This window comes from Hylobates moloch, unplaced genomic scaffold (assembly GCF_009828535.3).
Source record: "Hylobates moloch isolate HMO894 unplaced genomic scaffold, HMol_V3 SCAFFOLD_2, whole genome shotgun sequence".
Lineage (NCBI taxonomy): Eukaryota > Metazoa > Chordata > Mammalia > Primates > Hylobatidae > Hylobates > Hylobates moloch.
In genome coordinates this window covers 152958975-152985068 of record NW_026652277.1, presented here as the reverse complement: position 1 = coordinate 152985068, position 26094 = coordinate 152958975, and the positions used below count along the sequence as shown (strand labels likewise).

Genomic DNA, 26094 nt, shown 5'->3' with positions numbered 1-26094 from the left:
CACGAAGTGCATATGGTGTGCAATTATTAGAGGAAAATGCTTTGAGTCTGCTCCATTTTCTTTAAAGTGTAACTGTTGTCCATACTGACAAATAAGAGAGAAAACAAAAGTAGGTAAAATAAGGGCACATCTTTATTTTGCTACAAGGCAGTAAGTACACCGTCATATCTCAAAAGTTCAGTGCTGGCCATCTTGCATCAAATGTTCTTAAGGCAGTGACTGGCTATCAATCACAGTTTCTGTCTCCCCAGTTGCAAACACAGGATCCATGCAACAGTTCTGAGACCATACACTTAGAAACCAGAGGATGCGGATCAAATGCAGAACTCCCAAATTATAAACCAGTCAGGCTACACTCAAAACAAAACATAGAACATCAACAACACAGATCTCCCAAAAAAGAAGTGCAACGCATGCTTTTATAAACCAACAATAACAAAAAAACCACAATAAAAAATGCAGAGTCTCCCAAACAAGTTTCCAAATGTATTACAAAAGGAAAAAAAATGTATATATATATAAAATTAAAAAGTCTGAAATACTAGTGCATAGTCAATTACCTAACACCAAGTTTCTTTTCTTTCTGTCCAAGCTCTACTGCCCCTCTGATACTAGCAGCATGTCTACAGGCTAAGACCATAGCAGCAAAAAACGTTTTTCATTTGGCATTTACAAAATTAAATTACTGAATAAAAATATAATTTTTTATAAAACTATTTCTTACAGTAATAATTTTTAAAGCAAGCTAACAGAAAACTCATAAAATGGTTTGGTACAATAAATGTACCTTCAATGTCATTAACCATAAATGAGCATTTACAATCTGGATTAAATGTTTCATGGTATTAAGTCTACACTTATAGTAATGCTTTTACTGATTTTTAAAAATATATGCATATGTTTAGTGATCGAGAAAAGTGAAATACTGGAGTACCTTTTATGTGTAAAATTTCAAAAAACCCATCACAGGAAAAAATACTGATCTGTTGGATCCTTTAAAATACAGATAAATCATTTTATGTTTTCTTAAAAAATCTGCATTAAGATATTAACAACTGGCTACAATTCATTACCTAATAATTTAGGTAAGACTGTTATTTATTTTTAAAAATCCTTTTAGTTGAGTGAAATCCAATAAGATTTCATTCAACTAAATGCACTTGGTGCTGCTCTCAACTGTTGTACCACAACAAAAATAGGTTCTTCTCCCATTCATGAAAAGTTTCATGTTGAGGAATGATATATCCCAAGTCAACTTGAAGTGTTCTGAAAACCATAATGCTTTTCTGGAAATGTCTCACATGACCAGCGTCCGGGCTGAGAATGCATTCACGTATTTACGAGCTTGACTGGAAGCTGTCATCTGCTCCTCCATCTTTCCACAGGATGCAGGTTCCCAGGTACTGCTACAAGGCTGATGGGGAAAGGGAGGGCAACAGGAACGTCAGACAAAGAAGCTCATTCTATAGACCCAGCAGGGCCAGCACTGACCAACAGATGGCAAGTGGTTGACACCAGAAAGGCTTTGTCAGATAGAATCTTACCTCCCTGGCCCCCAGAAATCCGGTGTTCTTAGGGGATATGGATGATCAGAAATTATTTGTTAAGAGGGAAAACCCATTCCAAGCAGCTTCATAAGATATAATCACATCTTCATATTTAATGCCTTCCATCTATTAGGCAATTTCACAAAGCTGGAGACAGGAATGAGCATTATTCTCCAGATACCTAAGGTGAGCTATGGCCATCTACTCACTAAGCAAACTGCTGAGTGCCATAGCCGCAGTGCGAAGCAGCTCATGCACGCGCTGGAATTGATCAACACCTGCTAAGTGTCGTATATATGTTTTCATCAATTACTTTAGAAATATTTATCAGTATAGTTTAATTTTTTTCTTTTTTTTTTTTGAGACAGAGTCATGCTCTGTCATACCAGGTTGATCAGTATTGGTGCAATCACAGCTCACTGTAGCCTCAGCCTCCTGGGCTCAAGTGATCCTCCTACCTCAGCTTCCCAAGCAGCTGGGACTACAGGCACGTGCCACCAAGCCCCACTAATTTTTGTATTTTCTGTAGAGACAGGGTTTCACCATGTTGCCCAGGTTGGTCTTGAACTCCTGGACTCAAGTGATCTGCCCGTCTTGGCCTCCCAAAGTGCTGGGATTACAGGCATGAAGCCAGTATAGTTTAATTTTTAAAGATATACTAGAAGATACAAGATGGACCTAATATCTAAGGACAGCATCTCCATGCCAGGGACAATGGCACTTCACATTTCACATGCATTATTTCACTAAAACAGCACAATCACCCCGGGAGGCAGGTTCATTCTCTCTCTAGACAGGCTAGAGAATGGAGACAGAAAACGGAGGTAACTTGCCCAAGGCCACTCTGTAAGTAAGTGGTGGACTGGCTTTGAACTTTGCTGTCTCCAGCTCCTGTGATGCCTCTGTGTTGCCCCAAATGCAAACATGTACTATTTATGCCCCACTTGGTTTCCAGAAGGACGCAAGATGATTAGAAAAGAAATACAAGACAACAGAGTTTAAAAATGTGTACATAGCAGAGTCATAGGGAAACAAATTTGGAAAAAATAAACACAGTTGGCCCTCTGCATCTGTGGGTTCCATATCTGTGGGTTCCACATTTGTGGGTTCCACATCCATAGATTCAATCAATGGCAGATCAAAAATATTCAGAAAAAAATAATTGCTGTGTATTGAACATGTATAGGTTTTTTCCTTGTCATTATCCCCTAACAATATAACAAATATTTCCATAGCATTTACATCGTATTAGCTATTATAAGTAATCTAGAGATGATTTAAAGTATACAGGAATGAACAGGTACTATGTACATTATTCCAGTGATAAATACACTCACAGCCTTGACTTTGACCACTACGCAATATATCCAGGTAACAAAATTACACTTGTACCCCATGAATGTATATAAATAATAAAAAAAATTATATGGGAAGATGTGTGTAGATTATATGCAAACAACGCTATTTTATATCAGGGACTTGAGCATTCCTGGAGTTTGGTGTCCTTGTGGGTTCTGAAACAAATCCCCCATGGAGACTAAGGAACAACTGTAACATGAAGATGGTATGAGATTTGCACACAAAACACCTGCCATAAAGCACAGTGCCCCAGCTAGATGTAACCTCCCGCTTGATCTCTCTAGCAGTCAATGCAGAGAGGGGAACAGAAACACAAACAGATATAAGATTTGGTGGCTGTAAGCTCAAAAGGAAACCAGTGGGTTAGAAAAAGCACTATTCCTGGTATTGCTTTCTGGAGGGATTATTTTCCATGGGATAAAAGAATAAGAAAGGCCTTAGCTCTTCAGAGCCTACAGTGTCCTTTATGAGACAGAATGGACACAGGTGAAACAGGAGGAATAATAACAGGCCGTGTGTGCAGGTTTGTGGTGTTGCCCATGGGAAGAGGGGATGGGACATGAGGAACTGTCAAGGCAATGCTGTAGGGAAAGGGTGAAAACAGCTAAGATTAGGGAAGAGAGAGATGGAAACGCAGGGATGTCATCCAGGGAGCGAGATAGCAGGAAAGAGGCAGGAAGCTGCAATTTGTACATTGCCAGTGGGAGGGGATGTGGAGGGGGGGAGGGCAGAGAAAGAAAGGGTTAAACAACAACATAAAACAAGCCCTCACTATATGCCCCGCATGCCTCTAAGTGTTATTGATATAACTCCTCTCATTTAATTCTCACACAAAACACCTGTGGCATAGGTACCATTCACTGCATCCATTTTACAGACCAGGCAATTTGAAAGGAAAAGAGGATTTAGGCGCCATATTCAAGGTTACCCAGGTAAGAAATGATGGAGCAAGAATGTCACCCATGGGACCACACCCCTAGTGAGTACCAGACACTGCCTCTATTCGAGTTCTTGTCAGGAACAATAAAAGGAATCTGGGAAATTGTGTGCTCAGGGCACCAGGGCCTTGGAATCCAGGAAAGTGTTGAGATGGGGTGTGAGAGTCACCAGATTTCTTAGCAAAGAAATATAATTCTACTAAAACAAGGTATGGGTACAGTGGTAGGGTTTCCTTGCCTAGTTGCTGGAACAAAGTTTCCTGACATAGGGTTTGCAGTGTAATGTTCTAGCTTTTAAACTTTCCTAGGGCACAAACCTTGTGCCATCTCCCCACTGATGTCAACAGCACTGTCTATGAATAGAAATGTTCACTCTGAAAGCTCAGAGGCTCAACGTATAACTTGAAATACTACATAGCAAGATGGATTATCATAGTATTTTCCAGGAACTGAGTATCTCAAAAATGACAAGACAAAGATAACAGACAGGTATTCTGAATTGCCTTCTATTCCAAATTTAATGTTTTCCTAAACAAAATTACCAGATTAGTTACAGTATTTGAAATAGTTCTGAATAAATCATGTTTCTCTAGCCTCAAGCATGCAGGTGAAATACACATATCTCTCTGGTGTCTATCTGTCCATACAAATTCCCGAAACATGAAATTGACACAGGAAACCAATTAAATAACAAAATTTAATGTTATCTTTTCAGTTACTGAGCTTGCATTTGCAGTCGCTACAACAGTGTGACATTTAATAGTGACCACTTGAGGGTGAATAGTTCAATATGGTGAATATGAAGTACGATGCAGGGCTTATAGCAATGATCAGATGCACATGGAGCCAAGGACTTGGATCTTAAAGAACAAGTGACAAAACAGGAAGCAGAATGAAATATCTTAATATCATAATATCTTGTATGTAAATTTAAATTTACATAAAGACACACATAGAAAAGAAAAATATTTGAAACGAATGGAGGGGAAGGGGAATGAAGGTGAGAATGGAGATGTGAGAACCAGGAAAGAAAGGATTGTTTCTGTTTTACTCTAGCTAAGAATTTTTCCAAAGTCTTTAAAATGGCCTATTAGAATTTTTTTTTTCTATTCAGCTGGGCTTCAATCAATATAGAATTTTCTTTTCTATTTTTCTTTTTTTAGACATAGGGCCTCATTCTGTTGCCCAGGCTGGAGTGCAGGGGCGTGATCACAGCTCCCTCAAACTCCTGGGCTCAAGCAAGCCTCCCGCCTCAGCCTCCTGAGTAGCTGGGACTACAGGAGTGTGTCACCATGCCCAGCTATGTTTTTTTAAAAAAATTTTTTGTAGAGTGGGGGTCTCGCTATGTTGCCTAGGCTGGTCTCAAACTCCTGGCCTCAAGTGATCTTCCTGCCTTGGCCTCTCATAGTGTTGGGATTAAGGATAAGCTACTACAACCAGCCAGAATTAATTTTCTAAATGTGTAAATTATCTTAAATGCTATGTTAAAATAATCTTATGCTTGCTATTACTATGCCTCCTGTTAAAAGTCAAGTTCTGTGTCTTTTTTGTTTTTGTTTTTGAGAGAGGGTCTTGCTCCTTGCCCAGGCTGGCACGATCACAGCTCACTGCAGCCTCCATCTCCGGGGTTAAAGTTGATTCTCCAACCTCAGCCTCCTCAGTAGCTCGGACTACAGGCAGGTGCTACACTACACCTGGCTAATTTTTGTATTTTTGGTAGAGACAGGGTCGCGCTGTGTTGCACAGGCTGGTCTCAACCTCCTGGACTGAAGTGATCCACTTGCCTCGGCCTCCCAAAGTGCTGGGATTACAGGCGTTAGCCACTATACCTGCCCTAAAAGTCAAGGTCTGATCCTTTGTAATATAGTCCTTAGGTTGACTCAGAATTCCCAAAGTTAATTCAGGAGAATCTAGTACTAAGTATTATCAACTGAATCTATTTTCAACTTGAAATCTGACTGTGTTCCTGTGAGATCCCCTACATGGCTCATCACTGTATTCATATTTAGCTCTTCCTCCAGGACTAGGTATTTAAAAATGAGATCAATATAAAGAAGGTACCATATATTTGTAATTGAGTTCTGAGAGACCTTTCCAAATAGTTAGCTTCTCCCAAGTCAAAAGAGAACTTACCAAGAAACAAATAAAAATGAAATATCCAAATTCCAGAAAGCATAGCATTTCTGAGTAATATATCCCCTGAAGCTCAGAGCTAGGGCAGCCAAGATGACTTGGAACGCCTGATTCTCCCAGTATAGACAAACACCAGGATGTGGTAGCCACCGTGTACGAGAACCACTGTGTGTAGGAACAAAAAGGTCACCAAGCATGAGCGAGGCAGCTCCTTTTCTGCACCAGGAAAGCACAAGACAAGCACATCTTACCACAATAAATGAAACAAACTGGTCAGAGTAGACATATGCCTATGTCGTGAAAGTCAAGGCAGATCAGAAGATTGAGTACTTTGGTACAAAAAAAAAGAAATGCTCCCTTTCTCCCATCTTACCTGAAGCCTGGGGGCCCCATGCCAGCTTTTCATGCAGAAAGAATTATTTTGACAAAGGAAGATTAATGTCTCTGTGCTGGAAGAACATTTTTAAATACTGTCATACATATCTTTGCAAATTCTCCTTGTTCTCTCTCCCTAAACTTTAGTTTCATTTACCCTAAAGAACTGCTGAGAATTATGGGTTTCTGCATATGAATTCTTAAGTTACTAACCCATGGTGCTCTTGCAGACATGTCACTCTATCATAATTCATTTCAACATTAATAATCCTACCCACACATCCTCCTCCTGTGGCCGGGGAGTCATCTCGCTTATCCTGTAATGTGCCTTTAATTGCCCCTGGGCAGAAGTGAACTATAAACAGTCTGTCAAAGCTTTAACTGGGATATCCTGTTAAAGCACTTTAAATAAATATTGCCATCCTTTGTAGAAAACAGAAGAAATAAAAAGAAACAAGACCATGTCCACAGGTGGTTTTCTGTCAGAATTAGATGATCTTCACATTTTCATTTAGAATATGAATAGTTTTTTCATCAAGCTGAACAAAAACGGTTCTTATTATTATAATCATACAGCAACTTCACCCAGTATCTGCTGGCTTCAAAAGCCTTGGCAAATTATGTGTTTTACAATTTGCTGACCTAATAAGAAACTTGTATAAACTAAAAAAAAAAAAAAAAAAAGTAAAACCAAAGCAACTCATCAGATGGTATTATGTTTTTATTGTGTTTTGTTTTAAAACAAGCAGGCATCAATGGTATCTAAAACAGTAAAAAATAAGAATTTTCTGCTTATTCTATTTCACCTATCTGAAAAAAAAAAATACTTCCTCTGGACTAAAATTCTAAAAACGAGAATTCCTTCCCAAAGGGACATCTTTTGAAAAAACGGATCAGTTATAAGAGAGACTGTAGAAATCTTTAGTTGTCTCTTGAAAGTCAGGGATAAGCTTAAACTGAAATGTTGCTAAGGTAAGGTTAATGGTTACCAAACTTTTCTCGAGAGTAAATGCTTCCCTAGGTTGGCACAAATCAATTAAATGACTCCAACTTCAGCACTACTGATTTTCTATAGAAAATAATCTTAAAAGTTAGGGAAATAAAAGTTGAGACGGTGATTGGAAGTTGCCTCATCCACCAATGCCTCCACTTCCCAAGCCTAAATTAACAATTGCAAATGTGGATGGACCTTTCCCAAATTTGGAGTTTGTCCCAGATGTCTCTAGAGGTCTCTTCACCTTTCATGTTGATAGACTTTCTAAGTTTATATCACATAGCCTAGGGTGGCACAACTTTTTGCAATATCCTTTTCCTTAGTCACATATGAGTTCCAAACTATTAAGATTAAGACCAGTGCCAAATTGCTCTAAAGCAATTCTATCTTTGCTGGCCTGCCCAAGGAAGATTTTATCTCAGAATGTTTATTCTCTCTAAGTGTCACCAAACAAAACAAATGAAAAATCCACATCTCAAAATGTCTGGGGCAGGGCATTCTGACTCTGAGCTCAACATAGCTTCTCCCTTCACTTAGCCTTTCTCAGTTCAACCCAAAAGCTATACACAGAAAAGCTGCTTAATTTATAACATTTTTTGAAAGCAGGTCACTGAATTACTACTGACAGCCACGTGAATTTCTGCCAGGGTAAGTGGAAAAAAGTGACCAAAAGGGAGAACCAAATGAGTGTGCAGGCATCCAGGGGAGCGGGTCAGCACAGCACACTAGATGAAAAGGGCTCGGAAAGATCTCTGTCATGTGCAGACGGTCTCCATGTCTGTTTAAATAACACAAGCAGCAGAAAAATAGAGGACACCAGTAAATCAGTTGCTTCATCTCCATCATACCACGAGGTCTGACTACCTTTATTTCAAGGAATCAGTTGAATCAGCTTTCTCTTTTGGTGACCCACTGACACAGTTCTGTAAGAGTGGGACAGGGAATAGCATGCCAGAGGAAATAATATACCACAATGAAAAAAACAAACAAAAACCCGAAAAACAAAAAACCACCCTGGCCTTTGGTGAGGGCTCCTTGCCTGCATTTCAAGGACAGGGACTATGTCTAATAATACCACCAGTGTATAGTGGCAAGTGTGCCACCATCTTGAAAGCAATATTATATCCATTTGATCTTCACAGTAACCTGTGTGATGAGTGAAGGATATTCCATGGTCCCAAACTTATAGTTTGCTTAACTGTGTTCACTTGATGAATTAAAGTCATGACATTTGAAAATGGTGGAGTCTAGCCTGGAACCCAGGTTCTGTTGCCCCCACCCTTGTTTATTATACTGCTCAGCAGTGCCTATCAGGCAAAAAGGGCTTGCCTTATTTTTTTGAAAAATATAAAAGTTCATAAACAAATAACATAATAGGAGCAATCTAAAACACGCTGAACCGAAAGCTGAGGGGAGTATCAACTGCTAGTAATATTTTTAAATTCTTTGATACTGTGTAAATGTGTTTAAATAATAATGGCTGGAGAAATTTCTTTAACTTAAACTCGTTTTAAAAAAGTCAGGCCATGGGCAAGCCAAGTCAGGAAATTAAAATTTAAGGCTGTCATTCTGTGGTTATGAAAAAGAGGAAAGTGAGTGAGTAGAAAGCCTATGAACACATCTTTTACGCTTGGGTTTTAAATAGGAATAAAAGGAAATTATAATTTAAGAGAAAAATACAGAAGTTCAGAAGGCTTATAACTTAAAGTACAGTTTTTGATCTACCAATAAAAATGTCTACCTTAAGAAAAGTTGATTAGCATAATGTGCTTATTTCAAAACAAAGGAAATGGAAAGCACGCTGAGGAAAGCAGGCAACTCTTTTCTCCTTGCTGAGGAGGGAGCTGTGCGTCTGCCTCAGTCTCTCTCGGGTAACTACTGAAGGGCAGAATCCAGCAGCATTCCACAGTGCCTTTCCTACCACAAATGCACGCTTTCTAGGCTGCATGTTTTCACTACTTCCTCATTTGTGACCATTTTATAAGCTGCTAGACTCTATCCTCTACCCCACACAATGTGGAGAAAAGGCTGAATACTGACAATGATATGACACGAAAATCTCATATATTCTGAGCCACATGAAAGACACAAATATGAAAAACATCTCAGAACATTTTTATTGTAAGAATATCCTGTTTGCTTTTACAATTTAAAATTAAAACAACTGTGAAAATATAAAAGAAACATAACAATTATAAGATTATGCAGCTGTTGCAAATTCCTTTTGGAAAAAGACTAAGTAATTGAAAAAACAAATATAACATGATTGTACATAACGGCTTATAAAAGCCTCTATTTAAGCACTGTAGATTATAGATTAGGTGGATACATGGAGAGCTCTGGATTATTAAAATTCACTGAGTCTTGGCTGGGTGTGGCGGCTCATGCCTGTAATTCCAGCACTTTGGGAGGATGAGACAGGCAGATCACCTGAGGTTGGGAGTTTGAGCCTGGCCTGGCCAACTTGGTGAAACCATGTCTCTACTAAAAATACAAAAATCAGCTGAGTGTGGTGGTGGCCGCCTGTAATCCCAACTACTTGGGAGACTGAGGCAGGAGAATAGCTTGGACCCAGGAGGTGGAGGCTGCAGTAAGCCAAAATTGTACCACTGCACTGCAGCCTGGGTGACAGAGTGAGACTCTGCCTCAAAAAAAAAAAAAAAAAAAAAAAAATTATTTGTATCTCAATGACAACCCACATAACAATGGACAGACTTAGCACCCTGATTTTGGTGTCTATGTACCATTTCTCACTAAGAGGATTCAGAGCACCATGCGGAAATGGCTGATTCCAGTAAGAGAGTAAGGAAATGTGGCTATTAAATTAAATTAAATTTGTGGCTATTAAATTAAAGCAACTTAAATTCATTCAAATTGAAAATTCTGTTCCTCAGCAGCACTTGCCATATTTCAAGTGCTCAAAAGCCACTGGCTATCATAGTGGATAGCAGCATATTAGATATTTCCTTCACATCACTGTAGAAGTTCTATTAGACAGCACTGGACTAGAGAGTAAAAGAGATTTAAGAGGCTTAACCAAATGCAATGTGTGAAATTGTTTCAATTTTGATTCTTTTTTGGGTTAATGGGAAAATTTAAATATACCTGAGAATGAGAAGATTAAAGAATTATTGTTAAATATGTAATGATGGTATTAGGTTATATATAAAAATGTCTATTTTTAGAAACACATCTGGAAGTACATGAGAATAAAATGTTATATTAGTTGGAATTTACTTTAAAATACTTCAGGCTGGGCAGGGTGGCTCCCGCCTGTAATCTCAGCACTTTGGGAGGTCAAGGCAGAAGGACTGCTTGAGCCCAGGAGTTTGAGGCCAGGCTGGGGAACACAGGGAGACCCCATCTCTAAAAAAAAAAAACAAAAACAAAAACAAAACTAGTTGGGCATGGTGGCATGTGCCTATAGTCCCAGCTACTCAGGAGGCTGAGGTAGGAGGATTGCTTGAGTCCAGAAGGTAGGCTGCAGTGAGCCATGATCTTGCCACGGCACTCTAGCCTGGGTGACAGAGCAAGGCCTTGTCTCAAAAAAATAAAAAATAAAAAACTGGCCGGGTGCAGTGGCTCACATCTGTAATCCCAGCACTTTGGGAGGCCGAGGCGGGCCGATCGTGAGGTCAGGAGATCGAGACCATCCTGGCTAACATGGTGAAACCCCGTCCCTACTAAAAATACCAAAAATTAGCCAGGCATGGTGACACGCGCCAGCTACTTGAGAGGCTAAGGCAGAAGAATCACTTGAACCCAAGAGGTGGAGGTTGCAGTGAGCTGAGATCGTGCCACTGCACTCCAGCCTGGGTGACAGAACGAGACTGTCTCAAAAAAAAAATAAAATTAAAAAAAAAAATTAAAACATAAAAATAAAAACTTCATAAAAAAGAGATGAGGTAGGCCAGGCGCGGTGGCTCACATCTATAATCCCAGCACTTTGGGAGGCCGAGGCAGGTGGACCACTTGAGGTTAGCAGTTCGAGACCAGACTAGCCAACATGGTGAAACTCTATCTCTACTAAAAATACAAAAATTAGCCAGGCATGGTGGCAGATGTCTGTAGTCCCAGCTACTCAGAGGACTGAGGCAGAAGAATCGCTTGAACCTGGGAAGCAGAGGTTACAGTGAGCTGAGATCACGTCACTGCACCCCAGCCTGGGCGACAGAATGAGATTCCATCTCAAAAAAAAAAGAGATGAGGTAAATATGGCAAAATGATAACAATTGTTGACTCTAGAACATAGTATATTTTCCATACTTCTATGTGTGTATAAAATTTATAATAAAATGTCAAACACATAGCTTCTTGGCATTTCTAATTTTAAAACAGCAAACGTAATTTATACATATTGCATGTGCATTTATATGTATGTTAGAAGCAAAACCATAATGGCCCAGTATATGGGCCTCAAAAATAGTAATAATTGCTTGTCTAAAATGTTATTACCATAATCAAGCTGGGGTGATTAAAACTAAAATGATAAAACACAGAATTGCACAGTTCCTGTGTTCTTCAATAAACTGTTCTTGCACCTAAGTTATTTAGACAATTTAGAGGGATAGACGATCAACTGCATTACACCAGTTGCAAACATTTTACATTTTAGAACTATTCAAATTTTAAAATATTTTGAAACTCCTATTTTGCTGTTTTAATAAAAGCATTATGACAAAAATGTCTAGATGATTTGGCTAAAATCCCACTTAATATTTGATTTATTATAAGTACAAATTACAAAAATTATAGATTATATAAAGTACTCAAGTAAAATACATATCGTTTAATAACTTTAACTAAATAATAACTTTAATATGTTCAATAATACCATGTGTGAGAAATATGCCTAATTAGGTCAAATTGGATTATCAATAGAAATATATGAAATAGCACTGTGTTTTAAACAAACAAAATTATCAAATTGCATAAAAACTTCTATATATTATTAGTCAGGATTATATGAAATATAGGCCATATATGTTTAAATATTTAGAGTCGCTTGATGCATTTTCCAATACTTAATCACAATAGTCTGAAACCTTTTAGAAATCACATATTTCTGTGGTATCAGAAGCTAGAACTCCAGGACATAAAATAAAGAAGATACTTGGTGTATAGCATTCATTCATTTAGTGAATATTTCTTTTTTCCTCCCAACTGGCAAGTATGTAGAGCAACATTCACTAAGTATTTCTTAAAATAAATTAGTATCTATTATAGCAGATTAATTTTTTTTTTTTTGATATGGAGTCTCACTCTATTGCCTAGGCTGGAGTGCAAGGGCGCAATCTGGGCTCACTGCAACTTTCACCTCCTGGGTTCAAGCAATTCTCCTGCCGCAGCCTCCCAAGTAGCTGGGATTACATGTGCACACCACCACGCCTGGCTATTTTTTTGTATTTTTAGTAAAGACAGGGTTTCATCGTGTTGGCCAGGCTGGTCTCAAATTCCCGACCTTGTGATCCACCTGCCTCACCCTCCCAAAGTGCTGGGATTACAGGCGTGAGCCACCGTGGCTGGCCTTAAAAAAATTCTTTTTAGAGACAAGGTCTTGCTCTTGTCTTCCAGGCTAGAGTGCAGGCGTATAATCATAGCTCACTGTAACCTCAAACTCCTGGGCTTAAGGGATCCTCCCGCCCTAGCCTCCCAAGTAGCTAGGATTACAGGTGAGCACCACTACACCCAGCTAATTATCATTATTATTATGTTTTGAGATGGAGTGTCACTCAGTCACCCAGGCTGGAGTGCAGTGGCACTATCTCGGCTCACTGCAAGCTCTGCCTCCCGAGTTCACGCCATTCTCCTGCCTCAGCCTCCCAAGTAGCTGGGACTACAGGCGCCCACCACTACGCCTGGCTAATTTTTTTGTATTTTTAGTAGAGACACGGTTTCACCGTGTTAGCCAGGATGGTCTCGATCTCCTGACCTCGTGATCCACCCGTCTCGGCCTCCCAAAGTGCTGGGATTACAGGCGTGAGCCACTGCGCCCGGCCCAGCTAATTATTTTTTTAATAGAGACTGAGTCTCGCTATGTTGCCCAGGCTGGTCTCAAACTCCTGGTCTCAAGCTATCCTCCAGTCTTGGCTTCCCAAAGTGTTGTGATTACAGGCATGAGCCACTGCGCCTGGCTTTATAGCAGATTATTAAAATATATCTGGTCAGTGTAAACCAGTAAACTATATGGTTTAGACAGGAGTATTGACTCTAAAATTAACTTTCAAGTCTCAATTATTCAGTTTGATAGAATTGACAAATATTACCTTCACCATACACAACTTAATCTCAGTGTACAGATGTTAGAATCCATAAAGTGCCAATATGACTCACTGATAGGAGAACACACATTAATAAAACAGCTACAACTTAATTTTGAGTTTCAAAGATAACCAGTATTTCCATTAAATAAAATACAAATATACTGATAAAGTTCAATACTGAACTATGGGTTTCAACTTATGTAATGGTAATTGTCCCCAAGTATATTTATGTGTTGGCTTTTTGAAATTTAGAACAGACTTTTTCTATACTACTACAAATACAAGTTGGCCCCAGGCTAGGTTAGAAAATATACACAAAACTTAATCTAACTTAATTAAAACACTAATAGCAGTAGTTGAATTCTGTTCTCTAGAAACCAAGGGCCAAGTAAGTTAGGCGGGAATAAAAAAAAAAAAAGCAAAAGCTTTCCTTCTGGACCTAAGAACAGCTTTCAGGAAAATTTTGAAATGGCTACCCTTTGCCTTGAAATCTTTGTAACTCCCTTTCTGGGTTCCTCTTATGTCTGGGTGGAGTTCATTCTCTTCCTCATCTCCCAATTCTTTGTGATATTCTTTTTTTTTTGAGATGGAGTCTCATTCTGTCACCCAGGCTGGAGTGCAGTGTCACGATCTCAGCTCACTGCAGCCTCTGCCTCCTGGGTTCCAGCAATCCTCCCGCCTCAGCCTCCCGAGTAGCTGGGATTAGTAGAGATGGGGTTTCACCGTGTTGGCCAGGCTGGTCTCAAACTCCTGACCTCAAGTTATCCACCTGCCTTGGCCTCCCAAAGTGCTGGGATTACAGGCATGAGCCACTGAGTCAGCCTCTTTGTGGTATTCTAAGTCTTCTCCACACGGGGCCGACTCTAGCCTCACTGATGCAGGAACTTGTCCAGATTCCCCATAAATACTGACTCCCTGTCTCACACTCCAGTCCACAGCCACTTTACCAAAACAATTGCTGTCAGATAGAGGCCAGGAAGGAAGCAATCTGATTTAATTAAACAAAATGTGCTTGCGACCCTTATTTAAAAATAATACTAAGCACCGGCCGGGTGCGGTAGCTCACAGCTGTAATCCCAGCACTGTAGGAGGCCGAGGTGGGCAGATCACTTGAAACCAGGAATTCGAGACCTGCCTGGCCAACATGGCAAAACCTCGTCTCTATCCAAAAATACAAAAAGAACAGCTGGGTTGCCAGTGGCTCACACCTGTAATTCCAGCTAATTGGGAGGCTGAGGCACAAGAATCACTTGAATCTGGGAGGTGGAGGTTGCAGTGAGCTGAAATCACCCCACTACACTCCAGCCTGGGCCACAGGGTAAGACCCTGTTTCAAAAAACAAAGCAACATCAACAAAAAACCCTGAAAAACTAAACATCGCAAATACTTAAATAGGGCAAGTTTTCAGATTCTCACAATTTGGAATGAGAAACTATCACAAGGATGGGAAAACCCTTTAAGGGAATGGGCAGACTCTCAAAGGTTGCTGTCCTATGATCGTGCCATTTAACTTACAGCAAGAAATATGACTTTCAGCTTCTGAATCCAGGCTCTTCACTTCCTCTAGGGTTATGAAGTTTCCCTCTGCATGGCACAGGGGGATGGAGGAGAGGGCTCTGCAGGTGGCTGGGTATTGGGCTATTAAATGTTAGAAACTGCTTTAAATAATTTAGGGAAGCAAAATTTGCATTCTTATTTACATTTGGCTCAGGATTAATTTGGAATTTGTTATATTTCATCAACACACACCCACTTTAGGGTTACAAGGGAAATCTCTTTTGATATTAAAACCTGACAGCAGATGGTCAACTTCAGATTGGCCTTACAACATTGACAGTTGACTTTCTTATTCTGACAGTCAAATACATTGCAATTATTTTCTGTCTGACTAATTTCAGACTTCATTTAACATTGGAACAGTCTCTGAGCTTTGGTTGCCTAGGGATACAGCATAAAAAATAAAAAATTTGGAACATAAACTATATCGATATATTTTTATAAAACATTTGAGGGCAGAAGAAGATATTGACACACGTGTAATACACCTTAGTCTCAGTCACAGTAAGAAATGTTTCATTTCATCATGCTTTGGGGAATCTGCACTCATAAAAATTTCTAGCATGTCTCATATGAGTAGCAAAAAGGAACTATTGGATTTTTCTAGACATCAAGAATTGTATAAAAGCATTACTCCTCTATGTCTAAAATGTTGAAAACAAAAAACAGACCACCAGCACTACCATCACCATCACCACCAGCGCCACCACCAAAGATGACAGTTTTTCAGTGAATGAATTTTAAAATACCAATGTTGGAATAGTAATTACCTGCAAGGGGCTCGCCAGGGACCTGTTTTTAGGTACTGTAAATGCTTTGAGAACATTGTCTTCATCTTCTGATGCTGGTGCCATTAAAACGGAGCTTGTAAGAATATTCTAACGGGAGGAGAATAATTTGAAATTTAAATGAGGTTGGATAATATGAGAGCCAACATTTTTCTAACACTGTGGAGAGTAGATTACTATGAGATGATACACATTAGCATAAAAAAATGCAGTTATCTGCCAGAAATTCTCCCCACTATGAGCTAAAAGGAGAACTCAACTATGTCTGAACCTTAATCCCATTGTCGCAAACATCACAACACAAGCTCCTTTGGGATCCCAGAGTTCTAGGCATGTGTTAGGCACTCAAAAAACATCTGCTAAATGAATTAATAAATACATGCCTTTCAAAATAGAAGATTTACTAAGTTCTGGGGAGAGAACACTTTATTTCATATATTGGTACAGAACTATCAATATTTTAGAGCTATAAATTATTGGCAAAAAATGGTGAAAAGTAGGGAATTTAGAACAAGACTTTCTGAGTTCCAGCCCAGCACCATCCCTTATTAGGTATATAATCTTGAGCAAATGACTAAGCCTCTTTGTGCCTCTGTTTTCCAGTTGATATAATAGAAATGATAATAATACCTACCTGGCCAGGCGCGGTGGCTCACGCCTGTAATCCCAGCACTTTGGGAGGCCGAGGCGGGTGGATCACCTGAGGTCGGGAGTTCAAGACCAGCCTGACCAACATGGAGAAACCCCGTCTCTACTAAAAATTCAAAATTAGCCAGGTGTGGTGGCGGGTGCCTGTAATCCCAGCTTCTCAGGAGACTGAGGCAGGAGAATCGCTTGAACCCGGGAGGCAGAGGTTGTGGTGAGCCGAAATCGTGCCATTGCACTCCAGTCTGGGCAACAAGAGCGAAACTCCGTCTCAAAAAAAATAAAAATTAATAAAAACAATACCAACCTTACAGGATAATTGTGAGAATTCACTGAATTAATTCATCGAAAGCCCCTAGAACAGTACTTACCACTTAGTACCTACTAAATAAATCTTAGCAGTTGTTATTAGCTCTGATTTTCCTTAAGACATAAGGACAACCATTCACGAATTATAAACTTTAAAAATGGTGGTAGTAACCCAAAGCAATTGGGTACAATACTGGGCATCTACTATAGACAATGTGGTTGATACCATATGTGATGCTACACAAACCAAACAAGAGACAACTTAACAAGAAGACAGTATTATTTAGAAGACAAAGGAAAATATAAAAATGAACATAGTTTTTATATCCATGTAGCAGATTTTTTTAAATGGCCAAGGCACTCAAATAATAAGAAAACAAATAATGAAAAAGTCTGCAATGTTTCTAATACATGAAAAAATCTCAACTTTATACTCTACATTAATAATCATTTTTTAAAAATCATGTGCAGGAGAATATTTAGAAATAAGATGCCTTAAAGAGGGAGTGCTGAAACTGCAGCAGCCCCACATGCCACACACAGGATTTTGTGAGGCACCAGCGTCACATACAACTGGGGGGCTGGTGCACACGTACTTACCGGTGTGTCTGCCACAGGCGAGGTCTGCGTGAACAGTTGGGTATTCAGACTGTCCCCTTCCCAGTGGTGTGAGCAGAAGAAGTTTCCTGATTTATCAGTTGGAGATTCCACCTAAAAGCATATAGAAAGTGCTTTGTTGTTTCTAGAACTTCCTATGAAACATGTACAGTCAGGAGTATATTTCTGGCCAGTCCCTCAAATACTTTTATAAAGCTATGTGGCTAACTTACACTATCAGCTCAATTTGCTCTATCTTCTGGATTCAACAAAGAACCACTGATGGCAAATTTAAAATGTGACTAGCTCCAAATTTACTGCCCCTGTAAAGCTCCTACGTTTTCAACCAATGTTCTGATTTTAGGTGTTTATTCTATTAAGAATATATTTTAACGATACACCTAGTAGTGTTGTGTCTGTCAAGGATTTTATTTTGGTGACATGAAAGATCTTTTGGTGACAAAAGACTGGTTTTTAGTCACACTTCTGGTAAAACTCTCCATTACTAAATAAGCAAATCAGATTTTTAGCTATGAAAAAACAAATACTTATCTTTACGTGAAAATAAATTCAAGAAGCACTGTATCTAACCTGCTGGAAAACAGCTAACAAGCTAAAACTTTGATCCTTGCAAGTTAGATTCCCTTTTTTTATTTTTATTTTATTTTTTTTGAGACAGAGTCTCACTCTGTCGCCCAGGCTGGAGTGCAGTGGCGCGATCTTGGCTCACTGCAAGATCTGCCTCCCGGGTTCACGCCATAATTCTGCCTCAGACTCCCGAGTAGCTAGAACTACAGGTGCCTGCCACCACACTCGATTAATTTTTTTGTATTTTTAGTAGAGAAGGGGTTTCACCATGTTAGCCAGGATGATCTCCATCTCCTGACCTTGTGATCTGCCCGCCTCGGCCTCCCAAAGTGCTGGGATTACAGGCGTGAGCCACCGCACGTGGCCTCCCTTTTTTAAATACAATTAATTAAAGATACTATTATTTTAATTTAAATTCCAATTCTTCACATCTAAAAATGAAATATCAACTTTCTATAATCAGTAATGTTTAAAAGTACATTAAAAACCTGTTTCCCTCCCTCTTCTTGATACTCTCTAGCATGTTTTCTGTCCAAACATGAAGTAGATAGAGATGGCTTGGCTTCCCAAAGGAAAGGTTGATGATGCCTACAGTCTGGCAGTACCTTTTCACTGCACCTTGTATGAAAATCTTGCATGAAAAGTGGTGGTGTTGAGGCAGACACATCAGGCTGCACACAAGGAACAAAGGGGGCAGGATTCTCAGCTTGTTGCTTCCAAAGGATTTCGTGTTTACCTCTTGTTTGATTTTCTTCAGTAAGGGTGGTCCATTTTCTTGAAACTCAGCAACAATTCCAGATTCATCAGATTCCTGTTTGATCACATCCTGCAGATCTTCTACTAGATGAGAGGGTGTCTGAGGCTAAAGGGAAGAGTGGGTATTTTTGCATCAGAGAGAACTCCTGGTGGGACTAATAAACCAATGAAACCCAAGAACTTTTCTAGAACTTACTAGCATCTTCAGGGGACCGTATTTAATTTCTTGAGCTGCAAGTGCATGTTTGAATGGTGTAGGAGTTCTTGGAGAGCTTTCTAAGATTGACCTTTTGATAGCTGGGGTTCTAAAACTTTAAAAAGAAAACAAGCAGTGGCTCAATATAAAAGAATAAATGTCCCTACATGGCTTTACCTGTTACATTTAATATTTTTCCACTGAATACAATAAACTCTGTTCCGGATATGCAATTGGGGTATGCTGATTAATCATATTATTCGTTAAGAAAAAGGGAATATGCATATCACATATTTTCAAAGATTTCAAAATATTATACCCCGAAGACTAAAAGCATTAAATGATTTAACATCTTTCCTTAATGGCTCTGAAGACACATGTAGTGCCTATGATCTGTATAAGACTATGAGCATCAAGAAGACCTGATGTCATTTACAAATCAGTTTTCCCTATTCATGAAAACAGAGCCCATGCTACAAAACATGTTAACCTTTTAAAATTTACTTTTTGTACTTCGAAATAAGAGTGCATTTCTTTTCAAGGTTTCTGATAATTCACACTTTCGCTACCATTTCTCTGAATTGATTAAGGCTTTATTGAATAAAAATGACTGCTTACTCATCCCTTGGCTTCTAATCATATAATATTCCTGGGGATGTCAGAAGAGGTCCTATCTACACATAAATTCAAAAAGAAAAAATAAGATTAAAAAATACAAACTAAAAGTAAATAAATAAACAAATAAAATTAAATAAAAATACAAACTAGGTAAGAAACCATACTCGTTCTTATTCTGAAGCTTATAATAAGAGAGGAAAGAGGTTGAAAATCTGGCTTTCATAAGAAGGCCTTATGGAGGGAACAAACAAACTGAATGGAAAAGTTTTATGAAAACTACTTGTGCATATATAGGACATTTTGGAGTAAGTTACAAAAGGTAATCTAGTTTATCTTCCCATCTTCTACCTGTAGGTAGTTGTAATATGCCCAGGACAGATATATTCAATGTGGGAATGGACATGATTATAGATAAATGGTCAGTAAAATTATGCACATACAAGTGGATCAGACATCTGGGAACTATATTCCATTAATTAAATATAAGTAAATAAGATAAATCATTTTATTCCTGAACCAAAGACTTACACAGTATTTTCCTTTTGAGTTTTCACAGTCTGGTCTCTATGAAATGGTGTTGTAACAGTCAATTTGTGACCAATGAGGGGGGTGGAAGTTAAAGAAGGCATTTCCAAGTCTGAGTTTTCATGGTTACTGGAAGTGTTTAAGAACTAAATATGGAGAGAAAGAAAAAAATTACTTAAATTAGATGGTAATTCTTTATTCTCCCCAATTTAAAAATCACACCTAGATAACAAGAATGTTTTACTGACCCACTATATTAAATAATAAAGATGCTAACAAGCATGTTATGTTGACTAGGGTATTGTTTTATTTCAATTGAGCACCCAGGATTTGGGTGTGGTTTCCAAGAAATAAAATTTAGGGTCAATGCTGAAAAACTTGCAAAACTGTGAGAAAATACCCTCAATAAATGACACTTGTCATTAAAGAGAATGAGATGTGGTCTTTATTAACATTTAAAAGGCTTTAGTGATTTTGGGGAAAATAATAGTTAATAATTAATAGTTTCCTTTCATACTATGTTTTTTCTCTTTAATAATCTATGAACCAAAATTAGTATTACAGAAGGTTTACATTATGTGGAAAATTCTTGAATAATAAACTGGGTCTCTCAGAACACTAAAGTTCTGGGAAAAAAACTAGGTGTTCCTTGAACAATTCCAAGGTAAAATAAATTTGGGAAACACAACATATTGTAATCTCCTCCCAGAAATTCACAAGGCACAACGGCATGTTAATAACTCTGAGAAGGCCTGCAGTTCAAAAAAAAAGTATTTAAAGAAATGGAGTCTCGCTACGTTTCCCAGGCTGAACTTGAACTCCTGGGCTTAAGCGATCCTCCTGCCTTAGCTTCCCCAGTAGCTAGGACTACAGGCCCATGCCACTATGCCCAGCTAAGAAACCTACTCTTAAGTTTGTTTGATTCGGTGTTTCCCAAATGTATATACCTATATCATCCCTAAATCTGTTCTTAAAACAAATTCAACAGATACAATTGGAAAAATGTTTTACAGTGCCAAATTATCTATTAACTTTAATTATTTAAATAATTTAGGAACACAAATCTCTGATAAGAACTGTGATTTTCATGCCTGAAAAAAGCTGTATGAAAAAAAAATATTCGCTAGCAAAAACTGCACTAGTAAAATAGTATGGCACAACTCAGAAGAGCCAATGTTGAGAAACTGAAATTAAAAATATGTTTTTCCTTAAGCATTTGTTTCTCATCCTCTTCCCAAACTCTTCCACTTAAAGATGAATTGGAACCTTTAAATTTTCTAGCTTTAAATTTTCTAGTTGCAACCCAAATGTTATATAAACACAATTTGGTTCCCTCCTTCCCTGGGTCAGTGAATCGCATAAGAATAAATGAACAACGAGGAAGAAATGATGTTAACAATTTTAAAGGGAGGGATCAGATGAGAGAAAAAGAAAGGGACAGAAGTGTTAAACTCTAGTGTTGAAGGAAATAAAAGTACGTTTCATGCAACTATCTTTCAAAACCACCCAAAAAGTAAAAGAGGGAGAATGATGCCAAAATCAACAGTTAGCCTGCAGACAGCCTAAACTTTGGGAGGCAGTATAACTTAGCAACAGCTAGATTCAACGACGGAATGAAATCAGCGAAGGCAGCAGTAATTAGTCATTTGTTCCGAAGTATTAGTTTCTAGATTATTAAGGCTCAGGTGTCTGTTGAAAATGAGTAACAGCTGTGCAGAAATTGTGTTCTACCTGCGAGGGAGAGAAGGGTAGGCTTTTGACAGGGGAACGCTTGGGAGTTGAACTGCTGACGTCAGCAAATATGAAGGAGCTAGAGTCTCCAGTGGCTAAGGGGCTGGCCTGGCCCCGGCCCCGTTTTTTTCGAAGGATGACCAGTGGAATTGTGCTGTGCCTCGCAGGAGGTAAGACCTTGGGTGGGTCAAGTGAACTCTCACTCAACATACGTTTGTTCACCCTTGGGCTAGGTTCTCCTGCAGGTTTAGTCCCATTGCCCTCTCTTTGCTGAAGCTGTAGGGCTTTGCCTGTGTGATGTTGGCTAGGTGAAAAATCTGCTTCTTCAAAGAATTCAAAACTGCTGAGATCACACCATGATGAAGAATCCTGAAACAATGTGGGAGGCACAGAACTTTGAGACAGTGTGTGCCATCATCACCTGAAACACAGCACTGAGAGAGAGATGCTCAACACAAAGCAAACACTGGGCCCGTTGGTTTGGCTTCTTGAGCAACAGCTTCAAGATGAGCAGTTGCTCTATTATACTGCAGTAGAGCGGGGTCTAGTGGGCTGCCTCGAGGCTGGCCCTCTGATGTGCTGCAGGGACCTCTCAACACTCTACGTCTGCACGCAATGGAAAGCAAAATGAAGGCCTTTTCTAGACGGCATATTATGGCAATGGTCATCTCCTATCCAAGGAGTGTGCAATAAAGGATTTTTAATCAACTGGGAAAGGAACCAAGTGTTTGCTGAGGAGGTGCTGAATACAAATTTGTTTCACAAAAGATGATTCATCTCAGTGAAGCAATGGGACCAGTAATCGATAATCAGCATTTTGTGGAAAGAGCCAGGTATGACCAAGGAGCTGATTATCACTTCAAATACACTAAAAGATTGCTTTCAGCTCTGAGTAAGCCAAATCATTTATGTGCTGTTCAAAAGCAAGACAAAATTCTAGAGAAGCACCATGAAGTAAGCAAAGAAAAAAAAAAAGTTAAAAGTAACTCAAACACCATTCTGTTCCCATAATCCAAGCTCTGCTTTATAAGTCATCAATTTGACTATCTTTAAAAATATGACTTTTGAAGGAAAAGTGTGCAAATGTGAAAAAAAACTCTTCCTTCAAAAGTTCCATTTTGTAAGTATTTATAAATACTTTTGTCTCGGTAGGCTATGAAATCAGATCTTTGAAAAAACATATTCACGAAGATGAAAATCATACTTCTACCTTTACATTAATATATGCTAATAACATCTTGGCTATAGAAAATGGTAATGATTTAAGAAAAGGGTTTTCTAATTTATCTTCCAGAATCGTTAACTTCCCTTCACAATTCTACTTACAGAATCTATAAATTGGAGTGTTTCTGCAAATTCTAAGAGGTTCTTAACATTATCCAGAATGGTGCCCTGGTGGACGATCATGCACCTTGCTGGCGAGGCGCTTTCTTCAGGTAGGGAGCCAGGATCCGCTGGCAGAGATGGAGTGGAGTGGTGTTCTCCCAAACAGGAAACAGGTGCACTGTCTCCATGAGGTCTGGTGTGGTCGGCAATGGTGGTGCTGTGCCACCCGGGGTAGCTGCATGTGTGGTTCTGTGTCTAAGGAAGGGGGAAGGGTGTAGAAATAAAGAGAGGACAGAAGAAAGGGAGAAGGAACTTAGCAATGAAGTTGCACAAGGTATCAGATGCTGTTGGAGGAAAGATAAGAGTAGTTGCATCATCCCAAACTTACGCCTATGAAACAGTTGTCAAGATGTTTCCTTTTATCAATGCAAGACCCTGTTTTTAATAGTGCTAGAGGTTGTACCTATATGATTACCTTGTTATCATTTTGTAAAAATGTCAAATCATACGTCTATATTTCGAAGTATAATTATCATATTGTCTTAAAATTCCACTTTAATATAATTTGCCAAAGGTCCATAAATGCTTGCTGTGAGTGAAGAACTAAAGAACTGTCCTATTTGCATTCTAACCACAAAAAAGCTAGAGGACTCAGGAGTTAGAGTTGCTTTGATCTACACATATTCTTGTTGCTTCTATCCCTTTCTAATGCTACAGATTGCACTGATGCAGTGAAGCGCTGCCAAATCAACGTGGTTAGGAAAGCAGAAGAGCAAATTAACAGAAGTCTCCTTACAGTATGACCACACAACAGGAGAAATTGCAAAACATTAACTAAAGTTAAAAAGTGGTCGAACTAGCATGTGCACATAATCATCTTATTATTTAACAAAAAATAAATTTACCCCTAGGAATACCTACTGGGCATCACTTCTCTTTTATTGTCTTTGTTGGTTAACTACATATGTTACAAAGCACATGGAGCCATCCCAGTTGGCTGCCCAGTCGCTAAAGATGTCAGAATTCAGTAATGGCCCACATAACTTTCACACATGCAAATAAAAGAGAGCAGCTAATGTTATTTATGAAGAGGTTTTATATATAACCTTTTACATGTATATACTGAACATGCATCAAATCATGTCTGAAATTATAAAATATGAAAATATAGGTTAAAAAAATAATAGGAAAAAACCAAAATGGTACCATATAGATACATAGCTCTGTAGAAAATGCAGATTTTCATTCATTTTATCTTTGCTAGTCTAAACTGATTATAGTCCTTCTGAAGAAAAAAAAATTGATGGTAACAATCATAAGTGGATATTGTATTTTTATTGCAATTACAAAAAGACTGCTTCCAATTTAATCAGCATATAATCTGATACCAACTACATTTTACTACAAGCAACTTCTTGTGTTGAGACATTCTGAATGGACATATGGAGCCTTGGTAAGTGTAATATTTAGAAGAGAAGAGCGTTTAGGTAAACTGAGGCAAAGCTGCTATCCCCTCATTCAAGCACATGATGACAGTCTTACTGGTAGCGCCTGTTGTCCTTTTAGCTCATTCTCGGTTGACATTAGGAGCAATTCTAATTCCTTTATTCGCTTTTCCTTCTCAGGGTCTTCATCATTATAGTGTCTCTGCAATTACAAGGTAAGGGAAATAAAGACAAAGTTCTGATTGGAAGCTGCAAATACAATGGGTGTAGCCAATACAGTCATGAGGTACCACACAGCCCAAAGAGCCTCACTGTGACAACACCACCAACCAAATTTGGCTCCTACAGAAATCTTTGTGAATGTTATTTCAGACTTAAGGGAGCGATGTGAAATCTCAGGCTAGAGTGGATGCTGACTGATAAGTTATTTCACCTTGCAACATCAAAGAATCAGAAAATTCCAGAGCAAACTCATTCTAGGAGACAAGATTAATAGATTGCTGGCCAAGACTCTGCTCTCCTCTCCATGTTCCCTTTCCTTTCGACTTCAGTTGCTCAGGTGAAAATATGTGTTTAGATGAAAGAAATAAGCATTTCTTAAAACTGGTGCTTTGAACAGTGAATGATCAACGATCTTACCTGAATGGCGGCGGCAGCTGGCTGAGGGACATTGACTATATTTACATGTAACGCTACAGGGTATGGAACATGACTGGAGACCTAGATGCAAAAGACAAAACAAAGGCCACGTCATTCAGGGCTACGTATGCTTCAGGGGACTTGGCTTCCTGTTCTGGGACTGAGAGAAAAAAAAAAACACTTTACTGATAAAATACACTAAACAAATTTTTAAAACCTTTTAATGTGAAATTTAGCCAGGCCTTTAAAATGGCTAAACAGCTAAAGGAACATAGTGAAAAACTCTTGGGAAGTGTTGACGAGTAATTTAAATTTTGGGAAGTGTTCCTTAATTAGAGAAAAACACAATAAAAAAAAATAAAAAATATATTCTAAAATACATTACTGAATGTTTCAAAATTGTTTCTATGGGAAAAACTGATGGCACCAGCTGTTTGTAAATAAAAATATTTTTCTTGGAATAATTTTGAGTTTTAGTAAAAAGCACAGGACTTCTTATGATAATTTATTCATCTGAGACCTTTCTGTAAAGTTTGTAGTCAAATCCATGAACAGACAGAGAAGAATAAAAACTATTTATGAACATGTTTTGCATATAATTTGCATATGAGCTCTCTATTCTTGGGTAAGTTTTATCATTTATTATTGTTAGTCTTAAGATTAAAGTTTCTCAATTTTTTTCCTCTTTCTTCTTCTTTTTCCACCTATTATGGATTTTCTCTTTCCCTAAATATAAATATCTAGAAATAAGGAAGGGATCACACT

General features: G+C 38.6%; 1 protein-coding gene across 2 annotated transcripts in view; it reads right to left on the bottom strand.

The window, feature by feature from the left end:
* Positions 1-110: 110 nt before the first annotated feature.
* Positions 111-26094, bottom strand: part of MYB (MYB proto-oncogene, transcription factor) — a 37809-nt gene continuing 11825 nt past the window's right edge. The window contains exons 7-16 of one of the 2 annotated variants that reach the window (XM_032159533.2): positions 25330-25410; positions 24788-24892; positions 23246-23500; positions 21920-22288; positions 20192-20334; positions 19046-19160; positions 18830-18955; positions 17509-17619; positions 15937-16044; positions 129-1414 (exon numbers count right to left, since the gene is read on the bottom strand). In XM_032159533.2, coding sequence (XP_032015424.1) covers positions 1298-1414; positions 15937-16044; positions 17509-17619; positions 18830-18955; positions 19046-19160; positions 20192-20334; positions 21920-22288; positions 23246-23500; positions 24788-24892; positions 25330-25410 — 1530 coding nt within the window. In that variant the 3' untranslated portion in view covers positions 129-1297. Of the gene's footprint in view, positions 1415-15936; positions 16045-17508; positions 17620-18829; positions 18956-19045; positions 19161-20191; positions 20335-21919; positions 22289-23245; positions 23501-24787; positions 24893-25329; positions 25411-26094 lie in introns of both variants that reach the window. The other variant, XM_032159522.2, reaches the window with a different exon arrangement.